Genomic DNA, 23,718 nt, shown 5'->3' with positions numbered 1-23,718 from the left:
TCTACGTCTCAAAAACCCAACCATATCTGATTTCGGCGAAGAGCAATTAAATAACATCTCATTTTCCTTTATGTTTTATTATTTGTTCTATAAAATATTGTTTTGTTATTTTTACATAAATCATGTACGACTACCATAATATGGGCATGAGCCTAGTATGGTAGTTGAGAAAATCAACAAAATTGTAATCTTTGTATAAAATTAAAATAAAAAAAAACAAAAAAATTACTCTGGATCAATTTGATAGAAGCACCCTCCCCAATAAAGACTATTGAAATGCTTGGAGTAAATATATCAGTTGACGTTGGCTTCACGCGAAATTTCGATTTACGCATAAATATATCGAATTTTTACAAATTTATTTTGAATATCTGAGTTAAAAGTTCCGGCGCTACGGAAATCGACCGCAAAATTTCTATTCACGCGGAAATTTGACGTATTTTTACGAAATTTACTTCAAATATCTGAATTTAAAGGATCGGCCGCTACCGAAATCGGCCGCGAAATTTCGGTTTACTTATAAATATATCATATTTTTCGAATATCCGAGTTTAAAGGACCGGCCGCGATGTTATTCGGCTGCGAAAATTTGATTTACGCGGAAATGTGTAGTATTTGTATGAATTTGCTTAGAATAACTGAACTCGAAGGGCCGATCGCGACGGAAATCGGCTGCACAAATTCGATTTAAACGGGAATACTTGGTAGTTTACTCCAAAGATTCCATCGGAATTTGAAGGGGCGGCCGAAGAAATCGATTTTCGCTGTTTTTTTTTTTTTTTTTTTCATAAAATTTCGAATTACGTGGGAATTCGTTAATTCGAAATTTGATTTTTGATGTCCGCTGGATTTCGAATTAACGAGGTTCTACTGTACCATAATATTGAATTTACACCAGATACAGATACTAAAATATGGATCTAAACACTTATTTTTTAGTCACATAATCTATTTTTCGAAGATGTGCAAACCTTCTATTTCAGTTTTCTCAATATTATGATTTAAGGAGATACAATATTTTAACTCTAAGCCATTTCTGTAAGTCACAGACAAGAGATATAACCTTATAATATAAATATGTGGGCTTGACTTGTATCGCCATACATTCCCTTTGAAATATAGGCCAAGGAAATAAATAAGGAATAAAGTTAATTTGTTTTTCAATAGCTAAGAGGGGACGGGTCAGCAGAAGTAACACAGAGGAAGCCAAAACTGAAGCAGCCAGCCCCCAGAGTCATGAGGCAGCTCTCAGTTCTTTGATGCAGGTAACGGACTCTTCATGGATTTATTTATTTATTCATTTTCGGGAAATCAACAGTTTACATTTAATCAGTTTGTTCATAAGTATTATATAGGTAGTAAAATTAAACCAATTATGGATTTCCTCCTTGTGACTTTAACTGAGACAGCATAATATGGAATAAGTTATTTTAATTTGTGAGAAAGGAATATGAATTAAAAAATTTATACAAAACAAAAGATTATATGAAACGAAACATCTACAAAACAATACATTTATAGCCATGGAGAGAGGTTGTAGATATAAATCAAATCATAATAAAGATATAAACAATAGAGACATAAACATTATTCACAAACCATCAGAGAAATATTCTTTTATGGACCTCTTGTATTTGGTAAGTTCGCAACTGAAAATATCAACCTTGGATAATACGCTATTGTAATTATTGCATAGTCTGTTCAGGCAAGAATTCTGCTTAGAGTTCGTTTTGCTTTGATCAACCCTGAACAGGACACAAGAGCGTGTTGAACGCGCAGGTACATTGAATGGAATTTATAGTTTTTATAATTACATATTTATAAAAACTTACCTTTACAGACGTTATCTTGAATTACCACACAATATGGTGAATACAACAAAACAATGATAAGCATTGTGAATTTTTATATTTAATATTGTGTTTATTTCTTGGACAGTGCGGCATGTTTGTTCAGATCTTTGGCTATCTGAACAAGCGCGAGCTTGCTGCGGCGGCGCGAGTTTGCCGTGCATGGCGTGACGTCGCGTACACGCCAGGCCTCTGGAGATCTGTCCGTATGAAGAACTCTCAGGTAAGATTTATTATTTTTTTTGCTTTTGCATAGACGCTTTGATGGGCCGTGCATTTTAATTGTAGCTTGCTGACAGTTGGCATGCTTCCTTGCCATATTTTTCTGTTTCTATTATCTATAGTCAGTACAGTGAAATCCACATATTGAAAGGTTCTCAAATAAGAAGTTTGTTATTTCATTCCCGTGAAGTATGAAATGTAAAAATGATCTAACTTATCCAACAGTTTTTTCCCCAGTCCTTTGGAAAACGTTATAAGAAGAAATTTTTTTTTTTTAAATAATCAGACGCCTGGCAGATATAAATCATCGAAAATGATTTCTATTTTAAATTCACTCCGATATATACAAACGAAGCGGGGAGCGTGTAGTAGAGGAAACAATATAAGCAGAGCGAGGAGAGCGCCGAATCTAGGCGGGGCGCATAGTTGGCTGAAAATCGCCTTTTATAGACATAGAGACTTGAATTTTCAAGGGTATTTTTTTTCGGCTAGAAATGGATTCTACTGATCATTACTATGCTATAAAATTTCGTATGAAGCAATTGCCTGTGCAAATGAAGGAGTTATCATTTTTTTATGAAAAATTTGTATGGCACTGACATTAAAAATGAGGCTATCTCTGGAATCATAAGGTTGGCCATTATATCCTTACACACAGATATACTACTATTTATTTGTATTTTTTGACATACTTCGTATTGTGGCACAACTTCCGTTTTTTTCTTTTCTTTTAAAGTAAAAAAAAACTTTTTTATGTTGATGATTAATTTTAATGCTTAAATGCTTTACATATGAGTATGCTTTGTCTAGTTTACAATATTTTATTTACACTGCAAGCCAAAACAGTCAGAAATAAAGAAATAAAATGTTGCTTGTGTTGTGATGGAGGACTTAGCCAGCCGAGGAATTGAACACACTACGCCTGGGTGGGACCCAAGCGCTATGTCAACTCAGCTACCGACCGGTCCAAGTCGACTGGCAGTTTTAGTTGTCACTTTTATTCATAAGGCCGAGAGGTTAAATGGTCTCATATAAATTGGCGACTTCAGTTTTAAAAAAGAAATCACAGGATAGTCTGAATTTTTGACACATCAGTTCCGATTTTGAAAATGTTAATTGAAATAATATTTCTGTTAACCCTTCAGGCCTCCGGCTTATTTTGTCCAAAGGTCGGAGTATTTCAGCTTTGCAAAAATATCCAAATAAATTGAATATTTCTGAATGTATCCGATAACTGTTTTAGAAAAGTGATGAAATATGCTTTCAAATTTATTTTCAAAAATCAAATTTTGAAATGTTAAAATTTTGTAGTAATTAAAATGGTTCACTTATCGTTTTTTCTAACTAAAATTACTGATAGTGAAAACATATATAAAACACACACTTAGGACGGGTTGTTTCGGAAAATTTGAACAATTCTTCAAATTTCAATGTTAATTTGGGAGTTCTGTGAAAGATATTTTCTAGTTCTGTCATTATTTCAGTTCTGTCAAGCAACTAGCCTATAATGATCTAATATCAGAACTTGAATAGGACTTTCACAGAACTCGCAAATCAACGTTGAAATTTGATGAATTGTTCAAATTCTCCCAAACAACCGGTCCTTAATGTCACCTTAGTTTCTTGTCGTTTCATATAAAAAAAAATTCTTAAACTCTCCTAAGTTTTTCAAATTGCTGTCGTAAACTTTTGTTTTCTTAAAGGTACACATTTTAATTCTACTTTGGTTAACTTCTAGATTTGAATATAAAGCGGGTTTATTTTTTCTTTCCAACAACGTTTAAATCATTTTTCTTATCACAACAGAAGGGGAGATACAGCGATTTCTGTGAGATCATATGAGTTGTTCCCAAATGCGAACAAATTAGCCTCGAGGGTTAAAATAATATTACAGGTCTTATTTTATATTTATCGCTTGTTATTCTTGACACAATCAGTTAAAAATTTAAAAATGACACTTAAATTCTTAAAAAATCCGAGTTCATCGAACCAGAGTTACATTGCAGACAGACAACCAAAGTAGATCAAACTTCAAGAGATAATCCAATATCTATTTATGGTACAAAAATAAAATATTGTGTATATGTTAGGACCGGTTAGTTGCAAATTAAATAAATGCATCAGTTTGTCTCCAGGCTTCGTGGGCTGTACAAGCAAAGTCTTCCGCTTATAATGGTGATAGTAAGAGTTTTTTTTTTTTTTTTTTTTTTAGTATTGTCGGGTTATTCTTCATAACCTGAGAAGGATTCGATTTTGAAAGAAAAAAATTTAAAATTTGTCATGTGCTGTGCAGGTAACAGACTGGCAAGGCCTGGCAGCCGCCCTCAAGCGTCAGGGCACGCGTCACATCGACCTGCGCAAGATGCTCCTACCCCCGGATGACGTGACGCAGATCTGGGAACAGTTCATCAAACACATCTCCACCGTGGACACTCTGCTCAGGTATATTCCTAGTCATTATTTTATTTGGAACAATCATCTGTGTTCAGCGATTTTCCATTACGTCTTAGGAGGCAAACCGTAAGGAACAGAGCTTTTTCAATTATTTTACCCTGTGTTATTAACACAATACACTAGTGCAAACCCATGACAAATCAAGAGAGCTTATATGTGTTTAGCTGATAGTATTTATAAAATATTTGCCCCAGGATCACTTTTTTCTGTTTATTTACTACGATTCATATTGACATAATTAACTTTCATGATGTTTTCTCCACTGAAATTTCCCATGCTGGGAATTTTACATTTTACATTTTTTTATTCGATTTTACATAATAATATAATCTAATAGTCCCAGAAACATTGTCTTATGAATGTTTTTTTTAACTTATTGATATTTGTAAAAATTTTGTCGATTTTTTTTTTATGCATAATATTTTTTTTTTTGACAAATAATTTGAGTCAGAACCAGAATTATCTTTAGTAAATTTAAAAAATAATTATAAGTGTTTCAAATTTAGGTCTGTCAAACATTTAAACAGAAGAAATACACATTTCAAATAAAGAATTATTAATTAATAAAATAATTTTGTTGCCTTTTCCCTTGTATAATAAATATGCTTTATACTTATCAGTTCCAATTTTGAAAAATGATAGTTATTGAACTTTAATGATTTTAACACATTACATAGGAAAACAATTTCAAATTTCGTTTTGCATTGAAACGGATTTCTGAAGGGCTCTATATAAAGCAATTAAACGAACAATATAATAAAATATATAAAGTTTGATCTTTTATACATATATATATTTATATATGTATAAACGATAACTGCTTCATCAATGACTCTAGTCTATGTGCATCATTCCCCCCGTCAACGGGACGTCACAATTGTCAAATGCTTCAATTGTCTCAGTAAACAATCTATTAACAATTATTGTCAATCGCATCAGTGACGTAAATTGACTTTATTTTGTATTGACAATTTATATTGGTCTTCTCCGGTCTACTTAAATTTTTCAAGTATTGTCAAGTTGTTTGTAACCCGAGAATGTATGTTTTTAATAAATAATAATAATCAATGTCTTGTTTGTCTGTTTGCTTGGCATGAAGGCTGGAGATGTGCCGCTGCCCCGCGCAGGTGGTGGAGCGCGCATGCGCCGGCCTGCCGCAGCTGCAGTCGCTGTGGGCGTGCAGTGTGCGCTGCAGCAAGCTGGACCCCGCGCCGCTGGCCGCCCTGCACAACCTCACCGAGCTGCGCATCAAGGGAATGAGCGGTGAGAATATCCTGCCTATTTCATCTCATCTTGTTATATTCAGATCGAGAACCCCTAACATAACTTGAGCGTACCCATTTGAATAAGTTACACTAGGCCGCTTTGGACTTATACACCAATTTGTGCATTTCGATGTTACATTTTTTACCATATACATAGATGCATGCAGGGTGTACTCAACATACCTTGACCAGCAATTCTTGAGCTTAGATGTCATTTTGGTCTCCCGCTAATAATAAATGAAGATAGACTCAAGGAACTAGATTACCAATATTAAAACCCATTACCTTACTTTTGGGAAAAAAGATAACATGGGTATGAATATCATTCTTGGAAATGAAAAGCTACAACATGTTCAAGTAACGAAATATTTGGGGTTGCTCATTTATACTACTCACAGACTTACTTACTTATAGATGTTGAGAATGTAAAATCCAAAATTTCCCCGATAACCGTTGTACTCTATCGACTCCAAGGTGTGCTCCCCACATCTCTACTACGTGTCACATATTATGCTATGATCCACTCCCACCTGAGTTATCTAGTTAGTATCTGGGGCACCATTACCAAAAAAAAAAGTTCCGAAATACAGTCATTCAAAATAGAGCCGTACGGAATATATATAATCTACCATGGGATACACATATCAAAGATATATACTCACAGACACAAATACATCTTCCTTTTACGATTCTGCCAAAGTATAACATCACAACTACCATTCTACAAATAATTCAACACTCCTCACACACCAACACTAAACCAGTCTTTAATTCCGGCATACACCAGCACAAAACACGATCACTAAATCAAATACACTTATCGTCATCTACTTACACAGCTAAATTTGGAATTAACTCCTTACAATACATTGCACATAAGCAATACAACGCATTATCTCATAACCTAAAACTTCCGGCAATGAACCAAAAAACATTGGCAAAAGTTATTTCCTCAGCAGTTTTATTCATGACTGACACATTCTTTCTTTGGAACTCCAAAATAACTTCTGCGTTTATTTATTTTAATATATTCATTTTGTCTTGTCTTTAATCTAATGTTGTCTTTCCCGAAATGAGTTTTGTAAACTCACTGGGAATAATACATTATAAATTTGTTATTATTTTGACTCTTTCAAATTTTATCTGGACATTAAATTTCAGAGAAAAGAAATCTTCACCACTAACAAACTGGACACTCCTACTGTCCAATTTGTATTTGACCTAATACTGTATTTTTTCTTCCGCAGGATTGTTTTTGACCTCAGATTTGAAGTGCTTAGAGAACCTCAAAAATTTGAAACACCTCAGTTTGACGTCTGTTCGAGGTAAGATGAAGTCCATTACTTATCATTATTTGTTGATACCATTTATTTTTAAGGCATCTCCGTATCTTCAGTAAAAAAAACCTACCAATAAAGTAGTAGATGGAAGCATGGAACAAACTTCCACAACATGTCAACGATGCTACAAATTTAAATCAATTTAAAGCTTGATTCTTATTTGGAGAGAAGAAAGGGTTAACTTTTTTTTTATTTAAATCAACTCGATTATTGTTAAACTTGTTGTGAAATTAGATATGAGCGCATCAGAAGAATGCTGCCTGTTAATTTAATAATAATTAAATGTAATTTTTTCTAAACCAGTTGAATATGCATTCTCATACTGGGTCCTGTACTGACTGCTGATATTTTCGTGTGACCAGAGCTTGAAAAGCATCAGTGCCGCGCCCTCGGCAGCCTGGTGATGCTAGAGCAGCTGGAGCTGGGAGATTGCACGTTCAGCGGTGAGGAAGGGGCGGCCCTGCTTGCACCGCTGCAACGCCTGACCAAGCTGCGGCTGGAACGCTCGCCTGGCGACGGATCCTCCCTGCTGATGGGAGCCGTGGCGCGCTTGCCCAAACTGAACGCGTTAGAGCTGATCAACTTTGACATCAAGGTAATACATTACTCAATAAATACACATGATTGAATGGAGATCTCAGGTAGGTACTTTCATCGATGATTCAAGTATCTCGGTGACTACCGACATCTACACGGCGGTTCATGCACAGGGGCTCACGTTGCCCACATTTTGTTAACTCGTCGGTGACACCAGTGTCCCGTGAACAGCCTGTCTTGTGTCGTTACCATTCACGTCCTCAAGACATCAAACATGGTGGAGCAATTAATTAAAATAACAGTCTCATGGTCACTTGTGTCAGTCATTTTGTAACAATGCGTGTAGTCGCACATCGCAAGCGAATCAATTTAATGGACTGTAATCAATACATTTTGGCAACCTTTCAAGTTGACAAAACTATTTGGGAAGCGGGTTAACATTTAGTTACAATTGACTGACTTACCCCTGGTCCTTTGAAACATGTCTTGTCAGAGCACATATGTAAACTTTCCAGGTTCTTTTAGCAGACTCAATATTAATACACCCCGAGGATGCTGCACGGCTTGCCTTAATAGGATAACTCCACAGGATTCAGATTGTTGTTGTCAGAAGAGGATAGATAAATTGGGTAAGGGAATGAGGTGGGGGAATGTAGGAACATATGTTAGTAGGTATGCATATTAACAAGGAAAACAATGACAGCTGCAGCAGTTGTGAGTGTGATTATGAAAAGTAGTTTTTACATTTCGAGAGATAAAGAAGTTTGCAACTAAAATACTCGCATATTCCTGTGGAATAAGGGCCGAAGCATAGAACCATTAAGTGTATCACATATTTGAGTCAGTACAACATGGATAAGATGCAAGGCGTATATCCTTAGACTGAGTTTTGCGATACTTGTGGAGAAATGGCTTGATGGAGCTAGCAGCATTAATCCCATGCGCCCTGCATGTGCATGAAAGTCAACAGACTTGAGCGGAATACCCGTTCACATTTGTTGTGTCGGCTTCGTGTGTATCAGCGTGGAATGAGCTACTGGCATTTGTCTTATTCTCCTTCTTTTAATCCGGGCCTCTTCAAGTCCCACATTAACAAATCCCTTCCTACAGTCCACAGGTGTTTCTCATAAATATTATGGATATTTTGGATGTCCAGCAATTCTTTATTTCTTCAAAATACTTTTAAAATATAACAATATAATTTCCATTGCAGACCGGTTTCGAAGACGCCCTGGGCCAGTGCACCCAGCTGAAGCGCCTGCTCATCATCCCTATGTACATCTCGCAGTCGGCCACCACCAACCGCTGCGTGCTGGAGGGGGTGCTGCGCCTGAGTAAGACCCTTACGCACCTCGTCTGGGGTGTCACCATCGAGCTGCTGAGGGTCACGGAGCTCTTCATTGACCAGGTATTGCGTTTCTCTATTACCTTCCGAAATCTCGCAACTTATCCAAGATATTCAGTAAACCTCATGGCTCCTGTTCGACGCCTTTCCTGGATTGGTCAGCTTCTGTGGATCCCGAAGAGTGGCAGGACGTCTAGAATCGTGGTTAAGCGTATGCCCCGGTGGAATGGATCCAGAGCCAGATCGAGGAAGCGGGGAACTAACTGGAGCAGGATGGGAAGGCCTGAAGACTGCAGACTGAAGCAGTCAGCATAAAATTTGTGTTAAAGGTCAAATCCTGCTATAAAAAGTGCATTTGCCGGCAATGTGAAGGGATTCTGTTCTTCTCTCCTATCAGAGGTTTGCTATCAACAAGGCAATCTCCACCCTTTGCTGCAGCCCGGAACAAGTCTGCATAACTGCATTCATACTAGACAAGTAGATTACGAACCCACAAAGTGTGGCATCTTCCCCGAGGTTATCATTTGGGTAATCTTACCTTTCATGCCCCATGGCGGTGTACATTTCAATTCTTTTGTGGCTAACTTCCAGATTTGAATATAAAGCGTGGTGTTTTCTCTTTCTAACACCGTTTAAATGACAGCACCATTACAGTAGGGGAGTTCTATTAGACCATATAAGCTGTTCCCAAAAGCGAACAGACTGACTCAATGGATAATAGCTGTTTGTTTCCAAAACTGAACAAATTAGTCCGATGGGTTGATGTATTTATATATTTTTTCATTTTGACTGACTTTGGGTCATTGCGTTGGTATTACTAATTTAATTTAACGATACGTTTCATTACTAGTGCGACCGGCCTGTAGAAGGTAGCGCACCCCGCCCCGCCAAGCCGCCCAAGAAGTCCAACATGGGCGACTGCATCCCGGTGCTGAAGCCAGTGCCGGGCATGGGCACACTGGGCGGAGGAGGCCCGCCCGAGGAGCCGCGCGCCGACCAGCGCGGGCCCGCGCAGGTGGAGATCCTCCCGCTGCCCGCCCTGCAGCGCCTGCTCACCTCGGAGCTGCCCGACACGCGCCTCAAAATCCTGCGCATTCCCTTCCACGCCACCACCAGGCAGGCGCTGGTGGACTTGGACTAGCGAGGTAAAAATATCAACCTATCAAAGACAAAGTATAAAAGTTATTTATTGAACAGAACATTGAAAATAATAAATATAATTATCTATAAGTATTCTTCAATGGTGACCAGCTGCTAACCGTGTACAAAGCATGTCCAAAATTAGGAGCGACCTCTGGGCTGGAGCCCCAACATAATACTTGATTCTGTGCAAAGGAAGGCAGTCCGTGTGATTGACCAGCTGTTAACAGACCAATTGCAATCTCTAAAGCACAGAATCAACGTAGGCATGCTGAGTAGATTCTTCGGGTATTTCAATTGTCCTGCTGTAAGGAGCTAGCAACATTGATCCCCCGTGCGCAAAACACGACAGACACTAGAGGAACACCCGTTCAGAGTTGATGATGGCTTGATGAGAGGGGGTTGTTTCTTCGACTCGTTTTTGTTTAAGTCAACTCTAATGTGGAACAAACTACCGGTATCTGTTTTTCCTCCTTCACATAATATGGGCCTGTTCAAGACCCCCAGTGATAAATCCCTCCCTACAGTTCCTACCTTAACTCGTCTCACAATGCTATCCAACCAGATGGCGATATTGAAAGTTACGTTTAAAATTTTGTAAGTTTTGTTTGTTATAAGATTTTGTTTACGAAGAAAAAATGCTGGTTTTGTACAAATAATGTACTTTTAGGCCTATGTTTCTACCATTAGTCGTCTAATTTTCCTTCGTCTCTTTCATTGTGTGCCTTTCCCCACTGCAGTGACTCTCACTTATTTTCTCCTCTAGGGAAACGTTTTACTCTGCGCCACGCCGAGAATTACTTATTTATGTAACTAAATTGCTTTGGTTTTGACAGGGGACTTAATGATTTTCCCCATTTTGTACAGACAGGGGCGTTCTTGTGAGGCGTCACCTAAAAATAAATTGATCACACACCTAACATATTCAATTATCATGTGCCTACCGTTACAATCAATGTTGCCATCTTGCATAAACTTCTTAAGTTGAGTGTTCAGTGTGATGCCCCGGTAAGTTAAAGTTCCTGGGCGCAATTCCCAGATGCGACCGAACATTTTTCGTTTGAGAGTCGTTAATATTAAATCTTAGGCAGGCAGTTGATAGCATATTTTGGATGCTTGGCAGAATGTTGTGTTCGTACAAACAGGTCTCCAACTCGTTGTGGAAGGAGTTTATAAATAAATGGTTCTTTTAGATTAATCAGGGATTTATTAATACTCCACGTATTATAATGGTGACTCGATAGTCGTCCTAACTAGAAGCTGGCTAATTGGAATCTGAAACAGTAAGTTTCTCTGAGAGCCTTCCCACTGGCCCTGGCGACTACTGGCCACTGGCTCCATCTCGTGGACTTCCGAGCAAGCTCTATGCACTGCCATCTGTGTGTGCATCTATGAAGCTCTTACTTCCCAACAGCAGAATGAATAGATTAATGCACCTGATAATGGAATCCTAAATTTATATCTTATTTTGTATTTTCAGAACTCCAGTGAGCTGCAGTAACGATCCAGTGATCACGACTCGTTACGCCTCACGTAAATGTTAATTGGACAATTTAAATTTTAAACAAATAAATTGATATGTTAAGATTTTAAGTTGTTTTTTAAATCATTTCTTTTTCTGTTATCGTAAGAGTAACTCCAATTTATACTTTAGTTAACGTGGCATTGATGACGAGCACAATCTTGTATGGAATTCACTTTAATGCATGCATATCTCATACATATTGTTATTATTTGTGGTACATACTTTGACTTCTGCTGGTATTTCATATCAGGATAAAATAATTATGTATGTATTGTTATTTGCCAATATAAATAGCTTTATTGTTAGTGTAAATCATTCTCGAATATTAATGAACAAAGAAAATTGAATCTTTCGTTACCCTAAAGATTGTTTCCTATTTGTAACATCCATTACTTTGTTTTGTAGAGATAATCTCACACCATAGATATTCAAATATTTTGTAAACATAAAATAATTTTTATGCCCAATTTTGTAAGAAAACTATGTATTAAAAGAAGACATATTTGATTAAATCGATTCATTTACACATATTTCCTTGTTTCTTCTTTGTTCAGTAAACCTCCTTATCTTTTACCTCAATAAATAATCATAAACAATTTATTTTTTCGATTTATATGCACTTATAAATGAAAATGTTTTATAAACTAGTGTATATTTACCACCCGTGGTGAAGGTAAATCTGTGGTTAAAATCTACAGTAAATTTACTCAAAACTTCCTATTTTAATTTTCTAAATCCATTTGTAATGGTTTGCAGTGTTTATCCTACGTTGAACAACTGAATTAAAATAAGTTTTAACCATCAAAATCACTACATTGCGGATAAAACAAGTCAGCGTTAAATGACAGGCAATTATTACAGTGAAGCTCTCTTATAAAGTTTTCCAAGGGAGTCATTAGGCTGTCTTTACACATAAGTTTTTTCTTGTAAGTTACTTATGTAAGTGACTTATGGTAAAATAACTAATAAACGATATTGTAAGTCACTTACTGTAATTTTAGCAAGTTACAGAAGTCGTAAGTGGCGTGATTCTTTGACAGGTCTAATCAAGTCCGCGCGGATCATACAGCCTTCTCACAGCTTATTAAATCGGTATTGATAAGTTGAGACGCTTACTGTAAGAAATGGTATCTAAACACGCTGATACGAGATGCCAAAAATGAAAAGGTTTTCGTATGAATTGTTTTCCTTTAAAAACTAGTATATTTATTATACTTATTATCACGTTATTATCTCTCGAAAACAACATAAAAAATAACACCAAATAAACCTAAATAAGCATTACGAAAATTAAGGCGATGCACTACGTCGTGTAATATTTTAAATTGAGCCACTATCAATAAAAACCCTTATGTAGATGGCGATAAGGTTTCAATTCCCGCTTAACACCATTCGCCTGTTTTGATTTATGCAAGAAAAAAACATGGCCAAAAAGTGATTTTTATTTTATTTTGTGGATGTTCAGGCATAAATATTTAATTTTTTTTCGATCATTTTATAAATAACTTATTTTCCACACTATACAATAAAATCATAACCGAAAATGGGTTCGTAAGTAGGAGATTTTGAACTTTAAAGCAGTTTTCATAGGCCCTATACATTATTTTTTTCTGGGCTTATAAAGACTTATCTAAAAAATACTCGATTATTTCAAAGGCCAAGATGTATTCTACTAGCAGTATTGAATTAAAGCATCTGAAACATTTCTAGGCGACCAAATTTTCAAACCAAATGATTTTGCATTACTACGTATGGCATTGCCTTAATGTAAACGGGAAGAAAATTTTCTGATCTTTCAAAAACAGGAGATATCATTTATTTTGTGTAAAATGTAAAGCTGTCTGAAAATGGGCATCCATCTATTTAATGAACTGTCCAATCCTTTTTAACCTCAATATTTCTTTTCTAACATTGATGTATGTGAATTCGAAGTCGGTAACTGTCATCTGGCTCTCATCCAGATAAAATTAAAGAACTGCTATTAATTGGTCCTCCATTCAATTCTGCTGCCAACGGAACGAAGGCGTGTGGAGATTTTTTTCTCTCAAGCCAACTTCTATTCCAAAACACTTTGTTTGGACCCTTTCGTCTTTATAGACAAAATTGCGTAAATTGTGACAGCAGCAAATCGTTGTTGACAGGAAGCTATCTTACTGCAAATAAACTTACAAATGTATCGGTCGGTGTGAGAACTTACATAACAACTTCCAAAACTTAAGTTGTAAATTTTACTTATGAATGTAAAGTCAGCGTTAGACCATTTTTTTAAATTTCAGTTTTCAAGGAACCGAAACCAAAGCATCTCAACCCTTTCAGACCTTGTATACATTTGAAAATACATAGATTTCAGTTTTTTTTCCTCACTAGAGGAAATAAAAATTGGCAGTTTTTATTTTCCAATTGCTGGTATAACTGCTTCTGCACGCTATTTTTTATTTGGGTTTTAGCTACTAGGTCAGGGCAGTAGTCATTTTTATATTTTGAAAGGTGTTTTGTGTATTTAATTTCTCACAAATTTAAAAAAAGTTTTGAGGTTATTTTTTCAATGTTTGATTTTATGTAATTTTTTAAATTTAATAAAATGTTATATTGCCTATGGGACATAATTTTCATTCAAATGAAAGTAGCAATAAATTCTAAACTGTTGCTCTAATGTTCTACCACTGCCAGTTTTAATTCAGGTCTGAAAGGGTTAAACGGTGAAAACTTCTTAAGTGGAAACGTTATAAGAGGGTTTCACTGTTATTTACCACTGAAACGATTTTTGGCATATTATGGCATGCGTGCAAAAACATCTTGAGCGATTGCTTGTCATAATGTGCGAAATTTATAGAACCAAAAATAGGGAAAACAGTGAAATGTAGGTAGATAAAACCTCAGTAAACTGTTCATAAATGTTTCCATATGCATTTTTTGAGGAATGATATTAATTAAATTAAATTGCCAAATTGAAAACCGAACACCCATCGCTGGAGTGGAAATTGGAATTCTTCTTGTTTGTGTTTTTTTAACCATTTAATGGAAATAATTACTAATTCTCAAAAGGGTTATTTAGGTTTCTTTATTTAATAATAATTCTATTGCTTGTAAGGGGAAATATTTTTGACTATAGTATTATTTTAAATCGATTCATGTACGAGGGGGTACCCAAAAGAAACCGAACTGATGTTGCGGTGGGTCTTAATTTTTGCAGTACCGAATTCTGCCGGTAGAATCGTGTACAGCTACCTTTCCTCAGTCAGTATACTATAAACTGCGCTGGAGAAGTCGTCCTTTCGTCTGGTGTGAATTTTTTTTCAATGGCTGATTTTCGTGAATAGCACGAGCATAACAGAAGCTCTTGTTAAAAACGGCCTACACGGATGATGCTGCGTGGAAAACTCAAATTCGAGGACCACAAAAGTTTTTTTTCGTTCTCAAATTAAGAACAAATGAATGGATGACTCCTCTCACATTGAAAAAACATTATGTTGATGTTTGATCTCATTTGACGAGCCTTCTTGGGGCGAATTTGAAGTTGTCCATTGGATTGATTGATTTGGAGTCTCCCATTGGATCGTTGCTTTGTTTCATGTTCGTTCATAGCACCATGATTCGTCACCTGTGACGAGCTTGGATTAAAAGTTTGGGTCATTTGGATTTCAATCCACGAAATCAGCCATCTTAAAAACGACGAACACACAAAAGAAGTTACCAAAAAATTTACACCAGCCGAAAGGACGACTTCTCCAGCGCAGTGCTTGGCATGCTGGACTCGGGATAGGTAGATGTACAAGGTCCTACCGGCAGAAACAGGTTCTACAAAAACTATGCCCCCCGCAACATCAGTTTGGTTTCTTTTGGGTACCCCCTCATATTTCTCAGAAAGTTGTATTCCATTTAATTAGATTTAACCCAAAGTTAACAAATTATTTTAATTACTACATTAACAAAGTATCAATGTTTTTATTTAGTCACTATTCTGCATATATATGAAATCTGATGGTGTTTTATCTGTGTACCCAAAGTGGTCAATTTTCTTATTTCTAATATCTAAGCCAACATTTTCAAATATCGAAATAATTTCTTGAACAGATCAATTTTGTTGGCTTGTTGTCTTATTTAAATTGACGTTGAATGTACTCACATCAAAAAGATTATATTTCATATTTTAAAAAAAAAAACTTTTTTTAAATCTTTTTGTTACATCCAATATAAAATCAATGTTGAGGAAAATGAAGGGTTTATTTGGGAAAGAAAAAATTGTCAGTTGAATTAGTCTATATTGTAGAGGCTATACATACAATCAATGGAATAAAGAGAAAATAATGTAACATTATTATATATGAATGATTAAATCATATTATTTTAAATCTTTGTGTTTTACAAAATACATTTTTAAGAATCCTGTAATGTTATCTGATATAAATAAAGCGGAATTACTAAATGCTATTTTATTTTAATCTTCTGAAAAACTAACTATCAAGTTGTGAGTGTAAGTGACCAACTCAGCTTCATCGAAGCTAGAGTTAAGTTATCCTCTCAGAAGCTGGGCGTACTGTACAGGACAGTACACAAACGCTAAGCTTGTATAATTTGTGAGTGTAAGTGACCAACCCAGCTTCATCGAAGCTAGAGTTAAGTTAGCCTCTCAGAAGCTGGGCGTACTGTACAGGACAGTACACAACCGCTAAGCCTGTACAATTTGTGAGTGTAAGTGACCAACTCAGCTTCATCGAAGCCAGCGTTAAGTTAGCCTCTCAGAAGCTGGGCGTACTGTACAGGACAGTACACAACCGCTAAGCCTGTACAAATTGTGAGTGTAAGTGACCAACTCAGCTTCATCGAAGCCAGCGTTAAGTTAGCCTCTCAGAAGCTGGGCGTACTGTACAGGACAGTACACAACCGCTAAGCCTGTACAATTTGTGAGTGTAAGTGACCAACTCAGCTTCATCGAAGCCAGCGTTAAGTTAGCCTCTCAGAAGCTGGGCGTACTGTACAGGACAGTACACAACCGCTAAGCCTGTACAAATTGTGAGTGTAAGTGACCAACTCAGCTTCATCGAAGCCAGCGTTAAGTTAGCCTCTCAGAAGCTGGGCGTACTGTACAGGACAGTACACAACCGCTAAGCCTGTACAATTTGTGAGTGTAAGTGACCAACTCAGCTTCATCGAAGCTAGCGTTAAGTTAGCCTCTCAGAACTGGGCGTACTGTACAGGACAGTACACAAACGCTAAGCTTGTACAATTTGTGAGTGTAAGTGACCTACTCAGCTTCATCGAAGCTAGAGTTAAGTTAGCCTCTCAGAACTGGGCGTACTGTACAGGACAGTACACAAACGCTAAGCTTGTACAATTTGTGAGTGTAAGTGACCAACTCAGCTTCATCGAAGCTAGAGTTAAGTTAGCCTCTCAGAAGCTGGGCGTACTGTACAGGACAGTACACAAACGCTAAGCTTGTACAATTTGTGAGTGTAAGTGACCTACTCAGCTTCATCGAAGCTAGAGTTAAGTTAGCCTCTCAGAAGCTGGGCGTACTGTACAGGACAGTACACAACCACTAAGCCTGTACAATTTGTGAGTGTAAGTGACCAACTCAGCTTCATCGAAGCTAGAGTTAAGTTAGCCTCTCAGAAGCTGGGCGTACTGTACAGGACAGTACACAAACGCTAAGCTTGTACAATTTGTGAGTGTAAGTGACCTACTCAGCTTCATCGAAGCTAGAGTTAAGTTAGCCTCTCAGAAGCTGGGCGTACTGTACAGGACAGTACACAACCACTAAGCCTGTACAATTTGTGAGTGTAAGTGACCAACTCAGCTTCATCGAAGCTAGAGTTAAGTTAGCCTCTCAGAAGCTGGGCGTACTGTACAGGACAGTACACAACTGCTAAGCCTGTACAAATCGCAAGTGCGCCCCACGGTTTGATTTGGCAGCCACCAATGCTCTGAAAACATCTTAACAAACTTGCAATCTTTAGAGCACAGTTCTACTGGTATTTCAGTGGAAGGTGCTCTGATGAACTAGTTTTATATCAACATTTATACACAGTGGACATTTGTCACATGAGAATGGTTCATTTCTACTTCTCGTTCTTGAGTTCAACAGCTCCCTCCCTCCTACAACTATTAATGCAACTCTTAAAAAGTCAAGCTAACTTCTTCCTTTACACAAAAAGACCCTCCTCACAGCATCCCCAATGATGACAGCCCTGAGGGAAATTATTTTCCTCAAGGCCTCCTGTGGAGTTATGTAAAAAAAAACAAAAAATCCCACCATTTTTAGAATCGAAAGCTGCATAAAACTGTGTCTTTAAATACTCCTGGTTTCATCCACATTTGTACAGGGTTTTCCAATAAGAGGTGTTATTTTGAATAGCCCGCTATTTCAGTAGATGTTACTTTTGAAGCTGTCATTTTTTGACATTTGACAAGTAGAAACTACGCCATTAATAAAAATGGAACGATATTCAACAACGCATTGGAATTATTAAAATTCACTTGAGTGAATCAAATGCAAATCATCTTGAGTGATGAGGCCTATTTCCACCTCGGTGGCTTCGTCAACAAGCAAAATTTGTAAAGGTTCAGATAATCGTAGATTCTCTCAGTATCCCCAGATGAATAAAACCATAATTCAGAATTTAAACATTGCATTAAATAGCATTAGTCGGGTTTGGTGACCAGATCTAAATAGCCAGGTATACTTCCAGACCTTCCTCCTCCCCTCCTTCCCTTCAGCCAAACAACATACCTGGGATCGGGGATGCCATAATCCCACTGCCCTCAGGCGGTTGAGTTGATTTGAAAAGGATATTATGACATAATATCTATCGTGCTAACCATAAAGAGTACAAGAGCCTTTAATTTTTTTTTAAAGATATTGTCTGGATTGAAAAAATTATTATTTTTTTACTTGTATACTTTATACGTAGCATGATAGATAGTATTCATCATCATCACTTTTGGCTCTACAACCCCTGGTGGGTCTTGGCCTCCTCAAGAGTCTTCCTCCACTCATCTCGGTCCCGCGCCAGCTCTCTCCAGTTTCGAAGCTCCAAGGCAGACAAATCTTTGAGGACGTTGTCGCTCCATCTTAACCTTGGCCTTCCCAGGCTCCTTCTCCCTATCGGTCTTGAGCTCAGCAGGGACTTTGGTTCTTGATGCTCGGTCATTCTCTCCACATGACCTAGCCACCGAAGTCTTCCCAGTGACATGAACTTTGTGACGTTTAGCTCCTTAAACAGAGTATAGAGCTCATTGTTATAACGTCCGCGCCAAAATCCATTTTCTAGAACCGGTCCGAAGATGCGCCTCAAAATTTTCCTTTCAAAAACATCCAGTGCTCGCTCATTCTTCTTGGTTAGAAGAAGATATAGTATTTATAGATAGTATTAAGGGTAAACATTAAATTATTCATAAAAAAACTTTGCAAGTTATACTTCATAAGTGAATTGTTTATTTGCGCCTGTACATACAGAATATGAATAAATAGTTTAGTCTGTATAAAAACCCAATCCTTTCAAGAGAGGCTTACAAAAACAATATTGAATTAAATCACTAATACAATATTGTATTTTGTGTTCCTTATCGATGCCTGGAATCCATTATGAGAGAGAGCTTGCTCTTTCGCCCTTTTCATTTGCGTTTCGCGCGTGTTTATTCCCTATATTTGCCCCTTTTCTCCACTTGCCACACTTTCTCTCCCTACTGGCAACACTGTAGTGACGCGCATTTCAGGTCACGTGATGTTTTTGTTCATATGACGCCGTTTTTTCGCGCCTTAAGTACGTTTCGTGTTTGTGCTGTGCTTAAAAACCAACTTTAAGTGCATAAATCATAGTTTATTCCCTAGCCTTTATAAATATACTGTTTACGAGAAATTAACTCATAGTTTATCGTGTTTATCCAGTGTTTTGTCGTCTTTTAATTGTGATTGTTGCGCAAATGAGTGACATCGAAAATAATGACGCGGCGTCGGTCGGCAACAGCGACCAAATGCAAGATTCCCGCAAGCGCCGACGCGAGGATTCGGACTCCGATTCCTCGTCCAGTCAGAGGGGTTACAGACACCTGGACACGCGAGTTGAACGACTGACGCAACAGGTGTCCGCTCTGACGGACGCCCTAATGGGCAGTCGCGTAGAACTCGAGGAATATCCGGGGAGAGAAGACCCCGCTGAAGGTACACGGCGGGAAGGATCGGGGTTCATAGAACTACCCGCCAGCCTAGTCGCCCAGAAGAATATTCTGGAGTTCGGAAACCCGAGCACCGTGGTGAAAGAGGCACCGATCCCGAAAGCGGACGCGAGAAGAGTGGGAGTTATTTCGGCTCTTCAGCATTTTAACTCGGAGGAATGGTCGCGGGTTCGCTACGCCGAAACCCAAAAGGCTTACACCGCCAAGCCTGCCTTCGTAGAGCTGGAGGTGAACGAAGAGCTGAAGAGGCTCGACAAGAACAGCTCTTTTGCACCAGCCCTGGATCGTTCCCTGGGAGCTCTCTCGAATGCCATCTTAGCACAAACGGAGGCAGTAAAAGGGAATATGCAGACGCTGGTAAACTGGGCAGCCGATCCCGGCACCTGCTTGACCCCTTCGACCCTGTTCGAGAAAATCCAGGAGATGTTCGCCAAGGAATCCCCATACAGTAGGATCACAGACGACGTCCTACAAATTGTATGTGGAAGGCGATCTGAGTGTCTCCAAAGTAGGCGAAAGGCCCTGTTGGAGGGAATAACAGATCCCTTTACCAGGGAAGGCCTCGCCAGGATCCCACCGAGCTCCAGTCACCTCTTTAATAAAGAGGAACTGGCGGCCTATATCTTGGCAAACGGGGGACGAGACAAGGTTGTCAGTGTCGCACCTTCGTCCTATACCCCCCGTCAACCACAACCCTCTACCTCACAAATGGCAAGGCCGGTGAAGGAAGCTCCACCCTCACTCTCTAGAAAGCCCTTTCGACCCGCTCCTAGGCCAGAGAAAGATAGGACACATCGCCAGCCCACCAAGAAGCAAGAGCCCTCTCGCAAGGCGACTAGCGATCGGGGTAGGAGGCGATGGAGGTGACTGGAGGCCAGAGCCCTTCTGGGGAGGACGCCTGAAGGCATATCGGGAGGTGTGGAGGGAGTTGGGGGCGTCACCACTAATCCTGAACATCCTGGAAGGAGCAAGGATTCACTTTGTGTCCAAACCTCCTCTGGCTCTCCCGTCGGCCGAGCTCAGGCAGAATTTCAGGACAAAGTCGTCCTCAGACATGACCGCGCACATCGAAATGATGAAAGCGTCAAAGATTCTGGAGGCAGCAGACGACTCTCCGAGCTTCCTGTCAGGTATGTTCCTTACCTCCAAATCAGACCACACCTTCAGACCCATCTTCAACTTGAAGGCCTTGAACGTCTTCATAGATTCAAAGCCCTTCAAACTTTTCAGCCATTTTCGGGTTCCGGAATTCCTCCAACCCGACGATTGGATGATAAAAGTAGACCTCTCCCAGGCTTATTTCCACGTGCCGATCGCAAGATCACACCGGAAATTCCTGCGCCTCGTCTACAATGGAGAACTCCTTCAGATGACGTGTCTGCCCTTCGGCCTGTCATCAGCGCCAAGGATCTTCTCGCTGCTCTCAAACTGGGTAGCGGAGCTGCTAAGAAGGAAGGGGCTGAGGACAGTAGTCTACCTAGACGACTTCTTAGTAGCAAACCAGTGCAGAGAACACCTGGCCCGCCAAGTTGTTACTATAGTGCACACACTTCAACAACTAGGTTGGTGCATAAACCTGGAGAAATGCATCCTGACGCCCACGCAAAAGTTGGAGTTCCTGGGCATAACATGGGACACGAGAGCAGACCAAAAGTCTCTCTCCGACCGCAAGTGCTCTGGTCTACGCCAAGCCTTGCAGGTTCCCTTGGAAGTCGGCAGTTGCTCTCCCAGGCAGGTTCTAGGTCTCCTGGGAAGACTCAACTTTGCAAATTTCGTTATCCCTCGTGGTCGCTTGCATTGCCGCAGACTGCAGAGGTTCAGCCGCCACATACAACATCTGAAACCGTCTCGGCCGGTTGCTCTGTCCACCGCAGCACTGCAGGACATACAGTGGTGGCTAGGGGCCATCGGAAGCACGAGCCCAATTCAACCCCTCCCATTCCATCACTTCCTGACGACAGATGCAGCGGACACAGGATGGGGAGGACAACTAGACGACACCACAGTTGCGGGTCATTGGACGGGGGAGCAGGCACTATGGCACTCAAACCGAAAGGAAGCATACGCCGTGTTAGCGGTCATCAAAGACCAAGCTCATCTCCTGGCAGGGACAAATGTCTTACTACAGACGGACAACAAGACAGTTGTGGCTTACGTCAACAAGGAAGGGGGCACAAAATCCTTTGCCCTTCTAGAAACAACGCGGGAGTTACTAGATTTTGTAGACCAGATGGAGATATCTCTGACAGCCCAATACATTCCAGGAAGATACAACGGAATTGCGGACCGTCTCTCTCGGGGCGCACAGCTCCCAGAGTGGCACCTACTAAGTCCGGTGACGGAAAAGATATTTGGAAAATGGGGTTGCCCGCAAATAGACTTGTTCGCTTCAGCCACGGCTCACGTGGTACCAACCTACGTATCCAGAGACTCAAGCGACTGCTCAGCTTGCTTTCCCAACGCGTTCAGTCGACCTTGGGACTACAATCTAGCATGGGTATTCCCTCCGCCAAATCTCGTTCCGAGAGTGCTAGCACACTTAAATCAGGCAAGGGGCATGTTTCTGCTAGTCGTCCCAAAATGGGAGAGGACCTTCTGGAGAAGCGACCTAAAACAGCGAACAGACGAACCCCCAATGCGCCTGCAAAGTCTAGAGGGAGTCCTAATAGACACGTCGACAGGACTGCCTCCTCCCAGGATCCAGGATCTGGAACTAGAGGTGTGGAGAATTGCGGGTGGGATCAAGCCCTCACATCTTGGAGTCGGGAAGAACGCCAACTCCTCAACTCATCCTGGAGAGAGTCTACACTGAAGACTTACAAACCTGCATGGGATAGGTGGCGTAGATGGGGCACGCAGAACGGCGTGGATGTCAACAATCCCCCACCAACAATGGTCGCCAGGTATCTAGCCCACTTATTTGTTCGAGAAGGTCTAGCCCCTAAGACCATTCAGGTCCACAAATCAGCCATCGTCACATTTTGCGGCCCAGCTCAGAATGCGAGAAAAATCAGTTCTGATTTTCTGGTGAGACACGTTCTCAAGGCAATCTCAATGGCACGAGGAATCAAAGAGAAAGCCCCCATCTGGGACCCAAGACAGGTGGTAGACTGGTTGGTCAAGAATCCCCCCGCAGAAGACTCACTATTTGAAGCATCACGAAGGGCAGCAATACTTCTCGTCTTGGCGTCAGGCAGGAGAGTTCATGATTTAACTCTCCTAAGAGTTACCCCAGACCATTTTATCGACAAGAGAAGTACGATCACCTTGTGGCCAGTTTTCGGAGCAAAGACCGATTCAGCCAAGCACAAACAGTCAGGCTGGAAATTGACGGGTTCAGAAAAAGACAACATCAACCCACTTAAATGGTTGAGGAAAGTTGTTGCTCTCTCTAAAGCCAGAAGAGGCCCGCTACTAAAGCACCTGTTTGTGACCACATCAGGAGAGGCAAAACCTGCAACGCAGACAATAATAGGGGGGTGGATTAAATCAGTCCTCAGAGAAGCAGGAGTCCACGCAACCCCAGGAAGTGTACGCTCGGCTGTAGCCTCTCTAAACTGGTTGGAAGACTATCCTATAGAGGAGATACTCACAAGAGGGAATTGGAAATCTGAGCACACCTTCCGGAAATTCTACCGAAGGGAGGTCGCTCACTCGGGTAGCCAACACCTCCAGTGCTCAATGGCTCCATTCTTTACTCCAGTTTAAATAGCATCACATATAACGCAAGTTTCAGATCACCAGGTGAGAGCAGACACATCTCATAATGGATTCCAGGCATCGATAAGGAACACAAAATAAAATAATTTTACCTACCAATAAAATTTATATTTTGTTTCCATCGATGCCTGGAATCCAGGTAATC

The 23,718-nt window shown here is 39.7% G+C and overlaps 2 protein-coding genes across 4 annotated transcripts in view; both read left to right on the top strand.

The window, feature by feature from the left end:
• LOC149410226 (uncharacterized) overlaps positions 1-16,115 on the top strand; it is a 48,842-nt gene extending 32,727 nt beyond the window's left edge. For 2 of the 3 annotated variants that reach the window (XM_089648857.1, XM_089648856.1), the window contains exons 14-22: positions 1,168-1,265; positions 1,939-2,073; positions 4,366-4,514; positions 5,626-5,789; positions 7,039-7,116; positions 7,494-7,726; positions 8,882-9,076; positions 9,864-10,158; positions 11,634-16,115. In XM_089648857.1, the coding sequence (XP_089504983.1) occupies positions 1,168-1,265; positions 1,939-2,073; positions 4,366-4,514; positions 5,626-5,789; positions 7,039-7,116; positions 7,494-7,726; positions 8,882-9,076; positions 9,864-10,154 (1,343 nt within the window). In that variant the 3' untranslated portion in view covers positions 10,155-10,158; positions 11,634-16,115. The remainder of the gene's footprint in view (positions 1-1,167; positions 1,266-1,938; positions 2,074-4,365; positions 4,515-5,625; positions 5,790-7,038; positions 7,117-7,493; positions 7,727-8,881; positions 9,077-9,863; positions 10,159-11,633) is intronic. The other variant, XM_089648858.1, reaches the window with a different exon arrangement.
• A 4,792-nt stretch (positions 16,116-20,907) lies between these two features.
• Positions 20,908-22,665, top strand: LOC149410225 (uncharacterized). Its single transcript, XM_089648977.1, has one exon. It carries the CDS (start codon positions 20,908-20,910, stop codon positions 22,663-22,665), a length of 1,758 nt encoding a protein of 585 aa, XP_089505103.1.
• The last annotated feature ends 1,053 nt before the right edge of the window (positions 22,666-23,718 follow it).

This window comes from Hesperophylax consimilis, chromosome 28, assembly GCF_061612785.1.
Source record: "Hesperophylax consimilis isolate HC1 chromosome 28, BYU_Hcon_1.0, whole genome shotgun sequence".
NCBI lineage: Eukaryota > Metazoa > Arthropoda > Insecta > Trichoptera > Limnephilidae > Hesperophylax > Hesperophylax consimilis.
Note: the sequence above shows the minus strand (reverse complement) of the source record. Positions and strands in the feature narration are given on the sequence as shown.